Source organism: Archocentrus centrarchus, chromosome 9 (assembly GCF_007364275.1).
Source record: "Archocentrus centrarchus isolate MPI-CPG fArcCen1 chromosome 9, fArcCen1, whole genome shotgun sequence".
Lineage (NCBI taxonomy): Eukaryota > Metazoa > Chordata > Actinopteri > Cichliformes > Cichlidae > Archocentrus > Archocentrus centrarchus.
The window spans coordinates 16059763-16076226 of NC_044354.1; the positions used below are offsets into that span (position 1 = coordinate 16059763).

Sequence of the window (16464 nt, forward strand, 5' to 3'; positions counted from 1 at the left end):
GGGAGCCAATGAATTTAAATGAACTCTACCAATTCTGCTAAGAAGAGTGGCAGTGGTATGTATAATTTTGACCTTGTGTGGATTAGAGAAAATCCAAAATAAACTCAAATTTGCGTGCCCAATTCTTATTTTTTAAAGCCATTAAAAAGATATGCTGTACAATCATTCCACTCTGGAAAAAGAACAGTTCAAAGAAATCATTAAAAGCCCAAAACTACCATGACATTTTTGCCCATGATGAGTTTATGTAAAATTTTGACCACAACTGTATGCAACATGTCATAGTGTACAAGCTGCACTTGTTTCAATGTTTCATATTAAGGCCAAATCTCATCTTGCACAATAACTGAATCACAGCTATGTCAGCTTGTTGTTAAATTCTAAAGCTCAGCGTCACACATTTTCCCCCTGCTAGAAGAGCTTGCACTGGATCACTGATGTTGCTCCGCTTTTTTACAAGTTCTTGGGAATAGTATCCGGGTGGTCTTCTCTGAGTCCTGAGTCCATTAAGCTGGCTTTTGTTGTGATCAGTCTGAGCACTGTCAGCATGGACACTGAAGAAGCTGAATATTTTGAGGAGCTTTCCCCAAAAAACTTGCTCAATTTAAATAATTATCACTCTATACTAAATGTATCGCCTGATAATACTAAATGAGATCATTATGTTTTAACAGTCACCACAAGTATAAAGTTGAACAAGATTTAAAAATCTAATAGTTATCAAGGTTGGTCTGTGTAGTGGGCTTCAGATTGACCCAAGACTAGGAAGACCAGATGCAAAATCACAAGGCAGCTTTATTGCTGAGCTCTTAAAAAATACAGAATTATGTAGGTCAGCAGCAAATAATCCAACCAAGTTCCAACACAAAACAGACAACAGGAGAGTTCCACGGGAGGAAAAAACCCTGGATGATCAACTCAGCCAAGGAATAGAACAGTGGAGCTGTTCGGGAGGTTGACCAGGAAACCAATAGAGGAGGCAAAACAGTTCAGTGGGTTGAACAGGCCACTTTGGAGCTGAGGCCAAAAGCAGGGACAAAGCAACAGCCAGCTGGGTGGCCAGCGACAAAGATGGAGCAACTCTGGGGGTTGGCTGGGTGGCCAGTGACAGAGAAACTCTCTCTGAGTAGCCAGAAAGCCTTGCCAAAAACCCTCGGTTGGCATGGCTGGAGGTTGCTACTGCTGACCCTTGAGTAGCATACCTGTGGGCCACCGTCACTGCTGCTGCCACCCCCTGGGTGGCATGGCTGGGGCTGCTTAGCAGGGCACGCACTGGATACTCAGAATGCACAGGTTGCTCTGGATATTCAGGTTTCTCAGGTTGCACAGGATACTCAGGATTCTCAGGTTCCTCAGCTCAGGCTGTGCAGGGCTCACAGCCATCTCTCCTGACGACTGGGGCTGTGCAGGGCACACAGCTGATTCCTGAGGCTGAGGCTGGCGCCTGGTCATGCTCACCCTGGGAACAAAAATGGGTGTAGGAACGGGCAGGGCCTTGGCCACCTTCACCCCTGAAGCAAGGAGAAGTGCAGGGCGCTCAGTCTCTGGGAATGCCTCGGGCAGAGCAACCTAACAACCAGTCTCTCAATGAGCTGGCTGAGGAAAACCAACAGTCTTTGGGGAAGCCAGCTAAGCAGCACAACAAACAGTCTCAGAATGAGTTGATCGAGTCAGTCAAATCAACAACATCATAAATGGTCTTCAAATGAGCTGGCTGATGATCACAAAATACAGTTTTGGAGAGCTGGTCCTGTTCATGAATGAAAATATTGTCGCTTTAGTTGCTGACTAAGAAACACGACACATAAATTTTTCATTTTGGCTGGCTGGGAAACAAAACAATCAGAGGCCAACTCAGAAACTATACACTTAGAGACCAGCTTGAAACACAATACTTTATTACTGGCTTTCTCAGAAACTCTGGACAGCATTTTATTTTCAGTTGTCTCAAAAACACGTTATGTCAGAAACAGAACTTAACTCAATATGGGCCAGATCAGAAACAAGACACATATCTTCAGAAACAAAATACTCGGTTTAGCTATTGGTAGGCTCAAAAACTCCAGATTGTTTCAGCATTGGTCAGCTCAGAAACAAAAACTGTCTTAGATTTAGCTGGCTCAGCGACAAACAAAGCAGTCTTTAAACTTTCTGAACCAAGAACAATAGTCTTAATAGTGTTTTAATTTTTCCTGGCTCAATCCGTTGAGGTGGGATGTGAAGACCAGGCATCGGTAGACTTTGGCGGGTCTGCAGGTTCTGACAGAGAGGCAGGCAAACACTAGGAACCAGTGTCCACTAGCGGTAAGGAGCCCCAACAATGGGAGCCCCACTTCCTCTTCAAAGAGGGGGCAGAGGAAGTAGAGGAAGTAGAGGGTGCAATGGTGGCAAGCTCTGCTTCATCAGTCCATAATTCTCCAAAAAAGAAGGCTGGTGAACAGCAGACTGGCTGTGGTGGTGAAGAGGAACTGGTCTGCTGATGTAGCAGCGAGGAAGACCTGATTTGTTGCAGCAAATCTAAATAAAGTCGAAAAGCCACAAAACTCAAAACCCTGGGTCCAAGACTCAGACCATGACAATAGTTAAATAGTTTAATGGTACAGTCACAGTAGGAACCAGATAGTTTGGCAGTGCTCAAGCCTATTCCAGCTATCACAGCATCCACCCTGGGCAAGTGTTGCCAGTCCATCGCAGGCAGGCAGGAAACAGCTGTGCTTTAACATAGTCTGGAAATCAGCATCTCCCAGACCATGCAGTGACCAGAGGAGAGCAGCGTGCCAAGTGTGATTTGGCACAGCTTATATCAATCCAAACAAATTACCATCTAGGAAACAGGAGGGGTAAATGCATCTCCAGGCCTACAGTTCCCTGGAAGGGACACTGAGCTGGCTACATCATGATTGTTGCTGCCATCGATTTTTAGTTGGTCACTGATCTCTCTGTATTCTATTCCAGATTTGTGTAGTCATACACACTGATGGATCCCTGATGTGGATATGTAGAGATACACACATAGGTCCAAAACTGAAAAATCTAGTGCTCTTGGGCCATTTTATGCCAGTATTATGTTAGGCTAATTGAACCACAGTGCTTAATTTTGCTTCATTGGTCACAGGTTTTCAAAATTTTCTCTCACAGGAGATCACAAGTTTGTTTAATTATGCTGCATTTGCTTTGGGGAAACATTCTACTTGTCACCTTAGAAATATTGCCATTATTGACAGGTGATACAACTTGTAATCATTTAATATTTAAGTGATATTTCGCAAGGATGGAGACCTAAACACCTGGAATAAAGCCCATCTGTTAAGCTACAGCAGTGCAGACTGTGTGACATATAGTTGCTGGAATTTGCATTTGTTCATATTAGATGGTCATGCAGAAAATCATTTTTTCATGTTTGGACATGATCTGCTGCCAAGTCTTTTTTTTTTTTTTTACATTTTTGTACACAACTGGAATTGCAACTACTAGAGCACAGATTAGAAAACTGATCAGTTACTTCTGTAGACTATTTATCACCCAGAAGTTATTCAAACAATAGAATTAATTTCACTTTGATCTGGCAACAAACTAAAGCGATGCCTACATGTCCTTGAGACACGTGGCCATGGGACAGAGTCAGAGTAATATTCAGTGTTTAAATGTATGCACTTTAAAGTTTCAGAGCTCTCAGCTGTCACATTGGAAATAAACAGCACCACCAAGAGTGCACTGAGCGGTGAAATTACATTGTGCACTTGTGATGATCATATCCCCAAATTAATGATTTTATGCAGCCTTAGGCTTACTCTTGTGTCTTGTTTGCACTCTTAGGGTTGCATTTTAATATGTTTGTTTTTTTTTCTACTTTATAGATTTCTACCATCAGTTCTTCTGATAATTGTCTCTGATTTGAGTAGCTCAGTTCATCCATTTTATACAGAAAACGAGTTAGATGATGCATCAAATGCCTCTTTTTATTTGAGTGCACACAGCACCTGAAGTAGAGTCTCTGGGTTAGTGAAGAAAGCTGATAACCCCCATCATGATACTAATTATCTCTGACTGGGATTTTAGGTTTTGTCAAGCGAGCTAACGCACAGGAAGTCTGGCTATGTTGAACTTCCTTTGTAGTAAATCCTTCACGAGCCCTGCTCTTATCACATGTCTTTGTTATTGTCAGAGTTCTGTAACAGCCATTAGTAGTGTTCAAGGCCCTAAAAAACACATTCAGCCACTTCTAAACACAGAGTACAGCTGGGACTGATGGGAGTCTGAGATATCTAGATGGAAGGAGAGAAAAGAGACAGTGGAAATTTTTGAAATTGAAACAAACGCAGAGGACTGCTTAGGAAACAAAATTGGGGGCAATATGAAGCCACTGTCTTCTCAGTAAAACATGTTCAGATTCACCATAAGAGTGGAAAACAGGTGTGTGGCCTGCCAGGACAGAATCAGCCCAGGACAAAAATGACAAGTATTTTATGAGAGCTTTTGAAGACAGTGGCTTTATTGCAGTTTGTCTGCGACCTCACACAGCCAAGTGAAGTTTTAGCACCTCATTACCTTCTGGTTTTTCCGTTCTTTATGAGAAGTACTTTATTTGTAGGTGTGTAAATGGAAGAATCTTCAGGGCAACAAGCAAAGATAATATGATATGCACCAAATTAAACAATGTTTCTATTGTCAATTCAGTTAAAAATTTCCTATTTAAATGTTAGAATTTCTCCGTGTCTCTGGCTGCTGTTTTTTGCCTCAGCCCTGGCCTGTGACTTAGAGCCAAGATGCAACCCAAATGAGGAATGTTTTATTACTTATGAAGCCTGCCTGTGATTCCAAAAACTCACCGACAAAAATCAACAGAGAGGAAACTTGCATACTTTGCAGGTGCCCAGTGAATTCATCTTCTGTTTCTTCCAGACAGAAGAAAATGCCTCCTCATCTTAAAAAAAGTCTCTCACTTGAGGGTAAATGTTATGTAATGTTTGTTGTACCTCTGTATTGTAGAACTGGTTGCAATGACAGAAGTGTGCATAAGCTTACTCACTTTTCGCAGTGGACTGATTTTGGAAGCTAGATGACAGCTTTGCACGGATCATTTTCATACCCTGTTGTAGTTCATGCCAAGATTATGATGCCAAATGTGATTTTCCCAGATAACTTCCTCCAACTTCTAGCAGAGGATCCCCAGGTACTTCAGGAGTAGTCCTAAATCTGTCCTGTTGTTGGGTGCCCTCAAAGGGAGACAAGTGGAAGTTGCTTGTCAGTGCAGAGGAAGAAAGAATAAGTCTATCTTCTCCAGTGACTTGCAAAGGAAACTCTATGTTGAACTCTGTCCTTTGTCTTGTTCTTTCATTTTGCTTTTTGTTGCTGTTCTTCTTTCCCCTTTTACTTCAGGTGCACTTGGGCTCCGTGGAGCTACAGCCATCTCCAGACCCTCTAGAACTGACCCGTGAAATGATTGGACAGTCCTTAAAGCATAGCACAGATCTGGAGACAGAAAACTCAAAATTGTTGGAGGAAAACCGTAAACTGAAGCAAGATCACCAGCGAATACTCGGAGAGTAAGGATCACGAAGGAAATAATTTAACATAATCTCGTAATTTTCTTAAGATGTTCAAGGTTGGCATTTAATGTTGATTGCCTTCTTTGCATGCAAGCTCCTTTTGCTCTTTAAGTTGCCAGCTTGTTTATATCTACAACAGTCACCCAGTATGACGTCATCACTGGTCGCCCATTTGAGAATATTGTGGGTTCCACCCATTGTTGCAAGCTGGGTTTGTGATTTCTGGGAACTTACTTCAAGTGATTCACATGTCTTTAATTTTATTAATGCCTGGTATGTGACTCATTTAAAAAATGTGCTGTTGTTTATCTGCCTGTTGATTTCTTTGTTAATGAATAGAGTACAGGATGAGGTTCCCACAGGGCTGTGGCATTGGCGTCATTTGTCTTTGCAAATTACTATCAGCCAACAAACATGAAACCCCTTGGTTTTAAAACATAGCATATTCTGGGTGGCAGATTAACTCCCGCCACGAGCAGGCAACCGTATGCCTTAGGGCTGAAAGTCAGCGGCCCAGGTTTGACTTCAACCTGTGGCCCTTTGCTACATGTCTTTCTCTCTGCTTTCCTGTCTGGCCTTCAGTGCTGCATTATCCAATAAAAGCCAAAATAATAATAATAAAAAAAACATTTAACATATTCTTATTAGCTCCTGTTTACATGCACATGTGTTTTTCTCACCAGGCTCCAGCAGCAGGTTCAGAAAAAGGAGGTGTTAGAGAGGGAACTGTACTCACGTTTTGTCATGGTGCTGAACGAGAAAAAGGCAAAGATCAGAGGCCTGCAGGAGGCTGTCTGCCAGCTTCAAAACACAGACAACCAGCAGAGAGATGAGGAGGGTGGACAAAGGTCAGCACTGTGTCTGTAAAATGTCATAAAAAAACTGCATGGAATGAAATGCTAGCTACCAGATATTACTGTACAGAGATACTGTACTGGTTTGTCCATTCAAAATTTATCTGTGAATAGGGGCAACTAAAAAATACTAACTATTCTAACAATTTTGATTATCGATTATGAATAAGACAACATTTTTTAACTTTTAATGTAAGATGGGAAAAGACAGCTCTTTCTCAAATTTCAGAAACCAGTACTATCAGGTGATTGTCACTTATGTTTGAAAAATGAATAATCCTAAACCAAAATTGTAATTTTTCTATCGACTGACAAGTATTTTGCACTTTCAGTCTATTTTTCTTGTAGTTTCGTGTTACACAGTAACAAGTAGGTCCTAGTCTGTTAATACCAAGTACAGTTTTCAGTCAGTTAGACTGTATAAAATGATTTTACCAATTTATTTTCAGTGGTGCAGGCTTCACCTTAAAGGGATACTCTCCCTATGCACTGTGTTGTAAATACATGGAACTATGGTCACAGATCATTTAGATTTTGGCCAAACATAGAATAAATCAAAATGTTCTTGTCTTTGTTTTAGATGCACACTTGAAAGTTTTGTTTTCTAAGAAACTCAACAAAGTGCTGTCAGATCCACATGTGTGTTTGCCACACCTCTGGCTATGACTGACTTGTTTTTATTCAAGTCTGTTAAATAGCTTTAATCATTACAGGCCACAGAGTATGAAGTATGGAAGATTTTACTCATAGTTTCTGCTCACATGTCTGGCTTTACCCCTGTCCTTTGTGGTCAGTAATATGTAATACTGAAGGATGATTACTCGAAAGTTTTGCCAGCACAGTAAAATGAAATGCTCTACTGTAGTTTTTAAAGCATACCCACCCATTTTCACAATCGCTTATCCAACGAAGGTCCTGTTTAGGGGTGTTACATGAAACACTTCTTCTTTTGTAATTTCTTTCAGTGACAATCTCACAGCTCAAGGTGAAGACAGTCAGGACAGAGGAGAGGAGACAAGTCAGAGCATCCAGCCCTCTCTGGAGCCAACTATCCTCATTACAGGTGTGTGTGTGTGTGTGTGTGTGTGTGTGTGTGTGTGTGTGTGTGTGTGTGTGTGTGTGTGTGTGTGTGTGTGTGTTTGCTTGAGTCAGAAAACTGCCCTAATAAAAAAGAGAAATTTTTAAAAAGTAATTGCAACAGGTATATGTATCCTCACTGATTAAAAAAAAAAGAGAGCGAGATTAATAATAACCAATGATCAAATACAAAGTGGATATAAACACAGAGAGCAAAAAGAGGCGAATGAAAAAGAAGTACTCAGTATGGGAACCCCTCAGCAGACTAGGCCTATTACAATGTATCTAAGGGAGGGTTCAGGGTCACCTGATCCAGCCCTAACTATAAGCTTGATCAAAAAGCTAAGTTTTAAGCCAAAATACAGAGGGTGTCTGTATAGTTTATTACTAATACTACAGTCACATTAGGAAAGCAGTGGGATGTTGGTGTTGCCATCTACATACACAGAAATTTACATTAACTACTTATATTCAAAGTCCAACCAGAACCTTATAGATTTAAAACTTAAATTCAGAAATTCCTCCACAAATAGTGACATTGTTTCTGCAGGTTGGCAATTTAACTACAAAGTGATGTAGGTGCTTTGCAACCTTGTTTTAATATAGGAATACAACCAGTTGGCAACCAGACGAGTCAAATCTCCTGTTACAGTGAGATGTGTTGCAGACAAATTGCACTCATAGATGCAGATAGACTGCATATGTCTGCATGTGTAAATTAGACAGCAGCTATTTGCAAACCTTTGTCAATCTGTCTGAGAGTGATTGCAGTCATTTCAAGTAAGACAGAAGTTGTTTGGAAATAGGTCTCCTCCCACCTGTACAGTCACCTCGTGATCAAAGGTGGTCGCCCAGAGGTTGAGGGTGTTGTACGCTCAATCCCTGACAACTTGGCCGCCACAATCACTTGCATGGATTGCGAAAAAATTGAATGAAATCACAGGACAACCTTTCCTACTATTTTTTATCTAGTGTGACTGACCATGATATGCTACTTTGACTAAAATGCAACCCTAAATATGCTCAAAGGTCCATGTCAGAGGGTTAAATACACAGCCATTAAATACTGCATGTATTATTAACCCAGAGGTTTAACATTTTGTGTTACGTTTCAGAAGGTCATTGAAAATTCAAGACACAGTTAGAGTCCCGGGGCTTCCACAGGGCAAACAATAAAATCAGAAGGTTTTCACTGTCAACACTTGTGCTCTTGTGACGGCAGAAATGTAACCACATGGGGAAATGATCCCGGTCCCAAATCCATTTTGAGCAATGCATGGTTTTTCAGTATGCCACCAAGGATCAGCAAGCTGTTTCAGATGGAAAACTACTGCTAGCTAAGTGAACCCCCCACCCTACCTTTGCTGTTTTCAAAAATTGCATCGTGGGTTTTATCAAAATGTTGCTTTTGCAGTGTCAAACCACGAACACATTGTGTTCCAGTAGCTACTCACACACACACACACACACACACACACACACACACACACACACACACACACACACACACACACACACACACACACACACACACACACACACACACACACACCATGTCTTGGTGGAGCAGGGTGTGCACGTACTGAACATGGCAAATTTACTCCTTTTCCTGATACTGTGATGTAATAGGTCACAATAGGTCTGATTTGCTAATGATGCAGACTCAAGTGAAGCCCTTGAGTTTTAGCTTTCCTCTCACTGATTTTACTGTCCAGTAAACTTGAAAGTTGAATGTAAGTGAGTATTTGAGGAGTTGAACATAAACTTAAAAGCACACATAAGCAGAGAACATACCCTCTGGTCGCAGGGTTCTGGGAAACACTTGTCAGTGAGTCATAAACCCACACAAGACTGTTGCTGAGATTGCTTCAGCACTGCCGGCCATGAGGTGGTCTTCACCTTCCTGCATCATGCAGCGCTGGAGTAACGTCACATCTGAGTCATACCCCCCTGTACTACAGTGCTGCAATCTACTGGGATAACCTAGATCACTGTATCAATGGTTGTGTTTGTGTTTGCAGCCAAAGTCAAACCACCTCGAGAGAATACAGTTGAAAAGCACATTGATGTCGTTCAGCAGATTGTGTTGTTTGGCTCTAATTTTCTGCACTCTCATTTACAAACACATGCACATACACCCTCCACTCCATGCTCTCTGTCCTGTCTTGGCTTCGGTGAAGATGGATGGAGGAGGTAGATTACCCTGTGTGGGGCTTGGCTCACACGCTCGCTTGTTTGCAGCCCAGAAGGGTTTTATAATGCTTTATTGTATTTTTCAGCTTGTCAGTGACATCTCCAGGCACTTATCTACATGTGCCTTCATGAATCTGTCTTTACACAGAGGCGTTTAACATTATGGGCCTATTTCCAAATTTATAGTAGTATTTATATATTTATGCTTATGCTGCTGTCCAAAGAAATCAGTCTTTGAGCGTTTTTTTTTTTTTTTTTTTTTCCTTGGCCAAAAGCACAGTGGTGGACAAAAACCATATACTCATGCCACTGTCTACTGATATTTGTATTGCATAGCTTTAGAATTGTAACTCCAGCAACTGATTAATTCATAGACACCTTCACAATGACTAGTGGACATGAAATATACAAGTACAGTAATAATATACCTCACTGATATTATTCCAGGTGAGTCCACAAACATGTGGCCATTGCAGAGTGGTACCGGATCAAACGTTAGGCACCACTGCAGATGACATATTTTCCCTTTGGCCTGCTTGCCCCCTGTTGACCTTTGTGCCTCAGGCAGTGTTTTCATGTTGAGCAGAGCTGGAGACTCTCTTTGACCTGCTACCCGAGTTTTAGCATCTGACAACATAGGAAGAATCACTCACAATGAGGTGAGTTGAAGATAAGAGAGATAGAGACTGAAAGAGATAGAGACAGTAGGAGAATAAAAGGACATTAAAGAAACGCATGTCACCTGAGGGACACGTGACTCCTCAGAGGGAAAGAAATAATGAGTCTCTAATACCAGTCCCCACACCTTCTTCATTAAGTTAACTGTGAATACTGAATCTACAGTACCATTACCATTACAGTACCAAGTTTTAGCTTTTAATCAGTTAAGCTGAAGTATGTCTTTGTTCTTAAACAGCAGCTCAATCTATCGATCTTTGCATCTGAATAGGCTAGCAGCAGTGTTGAAGGGCAAACAGGTGTGTTTTTCATTCTGTATATAAACTATTTTATCCAAGTGTGACCAAGATTGTTAGGAATGCCAGATCTTAATTACTGATAAAGATCACACCGCTGAAGGTGTGGAGTCCTCTGGGGTTAACAATGGTTATCTGAGGTAATTTGTCTTTGAACTGCCAAAAATGCACCATAAATGACACTGAGAGAGAATGAGCTTAAGCCATAAAGATGAAGAATTTGGGCTTTTGTAATGTAACCACCCAAGTAATTCCACAAATTTGGAACAAGACATCAGACCATTTTTTTTTAGATTTTTGAAGAAATGTAATTAGACTCTAATAGCCTGTCCATTTCTCTGTATGTGAATTATGAACTGTTTGTGCTCTATGCAGGCCGTAATCTGCTCTGGCAAGGCATCCCCGTTGACCGGACCTTTTCTGATGATGATGATGAAGACGAACAACCGAAACGGAAGCGAAGGTTGCTTCACAGCTCGAGCCCAGAATCGTCTGAACTACTTTAAATTGCAGGTTTGTCAGATAACTAGTGCAACTAATGTGAAATCATCACATAGTTGTTTGATACAAGAAAGGCCTAAAGACATGGTGTGGAGCCTGTCTCTGCAAATAGTAGCAGTCAAGTGTCAGGCCTGTAGTAGGCAGGGTAGGGCCCAAGTACAGGATGTGAGAGACAGAGCTGAACTAAAGAGCATTAATGCTGAGTCTTCTTACAATATCCAAAATGCAAAATCCCTGAGCCAAGGCGGGGCTGGAGTCACCAACTCAACACCTTGGAGACAAATCACTAAACAAAGGAACTCTCACAGCTAGCGGGAAACAGAGATGATGACGCAACAAGGAATTGAAGAAAACACAGATAATATATGCACACGAGGTAAAGAGAGGAGAGCAGAAACAGCCGGAGAACAGGTGAACAGAATTATACCCATGAGACAAGGGGAAGCAAAACTAAACACAACGCACACGGAACAGGAGACTGGCAAAAATAAAACAGGAAGTGTGAAAACAGGGAAACAAATACAGATTTGACACAATACAGAGAGAAACACCAGGAAGTGAAATCAAACACAAAATGTGAAACAAAGGACAAAACAGGCACAGGAACACAGACTGATCAAAGGACATGGCTGACAATGGAGAACTGGGAATCTAATATAACTAAACTATACCCAAGAACACGGTTCTGATAACTAAAGACCTATAAATACAAAATGCAAAACCCATAATGAATCTAAGTCAAAAGCAAATTAAGCAACAAAACAGGAGAAATTAAATAATAATAGAACTTCAATGAACAAATACAAACACTGGGCAAAAGGTCCAGGACCATGATAAAATGTGTCATTCTAAGAGTTTGAATCTTGAATTTTAAGAGAACGTGCAATTATATATTATAGATTTTCGAGTAGCCTATATCAAGATAGTGCCGACATGACACACAGTGGCTCCAGTCTTGCATCAGTTAAAGAATCAATTGTTCCGTGTGACCCCAAATCAAAGTTTAACAGCAATGCAAGAAAATCATTTCAGGCTTCAAGTTTTATAGTGCTTTGAAAGCCCTTTCCCTCAAGTTTCATTCAGCACTTTTTTCCTTTGTAAGTTCTGTAAAACCACTGCAGTGACAGATGTGGGCTGATCTACTGATTTTTTTTATTCACCATTCCTTCCATTTAACCTAATTAAGGAGGATTAAATCATCATCTTGTCGTCATCTGTGTTTAAAAACAACAACAACAAAAAAAAACACTTAAGTATAATTACCAGCATCCAACACTGGAAATTTCTGGATGAAAAATCTCTTCTTCTTGTATTACTGATTATATTACTCCACAGAGGTATAAAGTAGTCCAATCTCTGACTACAACAGTGGTCTTAGAAGTGGCCCTGGGCCACAGCTCCTAAAGAATAGCTGCTGTCTCCACCTGATGAAAAGGCTTGATTAAGAGACATAATTTTATTTGCACTCTTCAGAAAAAAAAAAGCACATAATGATTTTTAATATTGTGTCTAAACATTTAAAAACTGTAGAGTGAAATTTAGAATACCTTTTGTGGTTTGTCACAACACACTGCAGTAGAAAGAGCTGAGGTTGTTGGACTGCTGCCTACAAAAGGGGCTCAGACTTATATTACATCCTGTAAGCTACTAATGTAAAACAGCAGTTAGAAAAGCAACATTCCCCAGACTTTGTCTACAGTCAGAAGAGGCACAGATAAGTGAAACAAAACAGGAACTTCTGTGTCCTGATTACCATTTGTGTGCTTTGCATTGTGTTGTATTAATAATATCAACTTCCCTTTGTTTTTTTTTTATAAATCACCATACAGTATAGTTCATTTAATATTACCTCTGCTGCCTGTGTTGCAGCAGCAATTCTTTTAACTCTGAAAACCTTAATAACATCCGACCACTGGCTGTGTTTGGGTGTTGGTTGGCAAAATGAATAACACTAAAAATCACTGCAGTGTGTTCAAGTCAGCAGTGTGAAAGCAATAGCATTTGAGCTCCATGCAGATACTTCTTCTCTCACTTTTGCATTTAATCAGATTTAATTTGTCTTCCTTTGTTTAAACAAATAACATGAACTTGCTGGGTTGAATATAAATCTAATGTATTTCATTCTGGTTTATATCAATATATTGAACTGTATTTCTCAAAGTACAACTCCATATTATGGGACAAATATAAAATTTAAATCTGATGCATTAGTTCAAACCATATTTTACTTATATTTTTTCTCTCTCTCTCTCTCTTCCCTCTCTACACTTCTGTATTTGCTTCTTTTCCTCCCTGTCTTGTTTCCAGCCTCCTATTTAAATAATAGAGGTGTCCAGGACCAATTGCTAACATAATGAAGAGGTTTCCTCAATCACTATCTTCCTGTGTGGCAAGCTAGGTTTGGGCATTCAAGTCTCACAGCGATACACACAGCCAAGACAGTGACAACCGGGCAACAGTGTCCTGGAGTGTCGAGATTTGATGCCAGAGTTTCTCCCAACTTGTGAAAGTGAATTTAGAAAGCCAGCACGCTCACTGCATCTGGATCGCTTTAACTGTGACAATTACCTACCACATCTCCTAAGAGACTAGCTGCTTGCCTCTCGCTTTACAGTAAAGAAGTGAAAAGCAGTTACTGATATAATCATTTCCCAAATTCTGTGCTGCTGTAAAGACTTTTGCGCAGATGCATCAGTGGTCATGCGATAACAGCCACTTAACACCGTCTGGGGCTTTCTCAGGAACTAATAGTGTTTCTGCTAATAAGCTGAAGAACTTGAATCTGGTGCATGACTATGGAAGTAATTTACAAAGAGTCTGACTTTACCCTGAGCTTGAATTTGACTGCTGTAATCCAACCTTGGCTCAGTGTGATACTGAAGAAAGAGGGGGACAACATGCTACACCCAGAAAAACAGGGTGTCACCACCATGGATCTGAAACTGCTCTGTTGCTGCTTACTCATCGCGTCTTGTTGATGCTTTCCTCCCTCTTTCTATTATGAAAACAAACTCTACAGCATCTCTTTCATTTCCACTTCCTAAACTAGCATTTTACAAAAGATAATTTGACCTCTGTCTATTTTCTCATTTTCACGTGTCCGTTTATTGTGTAGATGTCATGTGGCCCAAATTACCTGAGGGTTGTTTTCCAGACGGTTAATAAGGTTATGTTGTCTCTAACCATCTTCACTTGCTCGCCTTTTCCTTTACATCTGCTTTGAGCTTTAGGTCCTTAGGTCATCGCAGTGTGTTTTCACAGAGACAGTAATGACCGTTTGGATTATTTGACCCTTTTACCTTTGAATTCTGGACCTTCTTGCTGTCATTTTGATGATACCTTTATGTCTGTTTAAAACCACGGGTGGCCGCCAGGATTATCCCACTATGTTCTTCATGGTTTAGTAATCCCCACTGGAATGTCACACTGTCTGTTTACATCTCATCAATAACGTATTCTGAAAGCAAAACAAAGAAGAGTATCAAAGGTTAATTTACAGATGAATGCATGACAACATGTTATGGACAATGAGATTAAGCGGGAAAAGAGACAGCGCTGAATATTTAAGGGATTTCCCTTAGATTATAATGCTTAGTTGTTTGATTTAAAATGCTCTAAGGCAAGATCTCTTTCTTCTTTTTTTGAATGAAAGGTGATGATTCATTTTGAAAGTTTTAAATCAACTTGTAAATGGCCACATTTAATGTCTAATTGTGTATTTTTTATTTGATTAAAATATTTTTCTGTAAATGTAAACACATAAAGGAGATTTTGTTCCCAAATGTACAAAATGTATTTAATGTAAAATGTATATGCAAATGTCAGCCATGAATAAACATTTAGCATTGCAGTATATTTGTCTTTTTGCATTTTCTGATCTATATAGCCTTGCCGAGGATAATTTTGTTTAATTCTGAGGGTAACACTTTATAACAGGGGTTGGCAGTTCATTTTCCCAAAGGGGCCACATGAGAAATTGGGATTGTTGTAAATTGAGCAGAACTGAATTCAGCTTATTGCGACCCATCGCAAACAACAGTCCCAGTTTCCCAGTTAAACAACTTATTTTACTCTTAACAAACAGTAAAATAATGCTGTTTACTAGCTGGCTTATAATTTTGCAAGCCATCTGTGAATGTTATTTGGAAGGCTACTATAAAGTTACAAATTGATGTTTGTAGTAGTTGTTTCAAAGAGGTTACAAGCAGGCAGATAGGGTGGAGTGGGCTGGGGTGGCTCTGGTGTAAATCACAATTTCATTAACTGGTTAACTGGTTAGGTTGACATACTAAAATTTTTAGATTTAGTCATCTAAAACTACTTGATTTGGTTTGGGTAAGTTTAGACACTAAAATTTATTTGGTTAGGTTTGGCCACTGAAAATGATTTCATTTGGTTTAGGCATCTAAAAGCTGCTTAGTTAAACCTGGGAAAATATTGATGTTTGGACCCTGCACATAGAAAAATGTATGCTTAAGTTTACCTGGTGCGTTTAAGTCTGATGACAAGAGCTCTGTCACAGTGTTATTATGGGAGGTGTTGGGAGTGACTGGTCTCTTATCTTCAGCTCCTCATTTAATGTGTAGGTTTTTGTTTGTAAAGGCATCATTTTTTAATAGAATTGTTACAACTCCATGGCCTTCTCACCTGTACAGTCTATATCAGTGTGCTGCACATGCTTCTGCTGCTAAAAGGGCTAACTGTGTTTGTGAGAGAGAGCAATGATGGCTGTGCAAGCCTGAAATTATATGTTCAGTCTCTTGCTTATCATCGTTATTCACTTAGAGTGCACCTGTAGAGTTCCCATTATCCAGGGAAGTGACAGGAGTCTTCCTGCTTTCCCGCCACAAATGTGCAGGGAGACAGAGTGGTCTTTGTCTGTCTGCCCGTGCTCTCACTCTTCACAGTCTTACACTGTAATACTGTATATGAAACAACTTGGTGCTTCATATGTATAAACTTAAGATTTTATCTTATTTGCTAAATTTTATCCCCAAATATGCCAAAAACAATAATGCTTACACTTTACTCATGATGCAGGCATACTGAACCAGCTGATGTATGTTTGTGATTGTTGTACAACCCCAGTTCCAAAAAAGTTGGGACGCTATGTAAATAAAACATATTGCAATGATTTGCAAACTTTATAACTCCCTATTTTATTCACAATAGAACATAGAAAAGAGATCGCATGTAAACTGAGACATTTTACTATTTCATAAAAGATATTAGCTCATCTTGAATTGAATAACAGCAACGTGCATCAGAAAATTTGGGACTAAAAAGAAACAGCTGGAGGAATATTTTGTAACTAAT

General features: G+C 40.0%; 1 protein-coding gene across 2 annotated transcripts in view; it reads left to right on the forward strand.

Moving 5' to 3' along the window:
* LOC115786265 (DNA repair protein XRCC4) overlaps positions 1-14998 on the forward strand; it is a 28912-nt gene extending 13914 nt beyond the window's left edge. For both annotated transcript variants that reach the window (XM_030738340.1, XM_030738341.1), the window contains exons 4-8: positions 5380-5546; positions 6233-6397; positions 7369-7466; positions 11023-11160; positions 13456-14998. In XM_030738340.1, coding sequence (XP_030594200.1) covers positions 5380-5546; positions 6233-6397; positions 7369-7466; positions 11023-11153 — 561 coding nt within the window. In that variant the 3' untranslated portion in view covers positions 11154-11160; positions 13456-14998. The remainder of the gene's footprint in view (positions 1-5379; positions 5547-6232; positions 6398-7368; positions 7467-11022; positions 11161-13455) is intronic.
* Positions 14999-16464: the final 1466 nt, after the last annotated feature.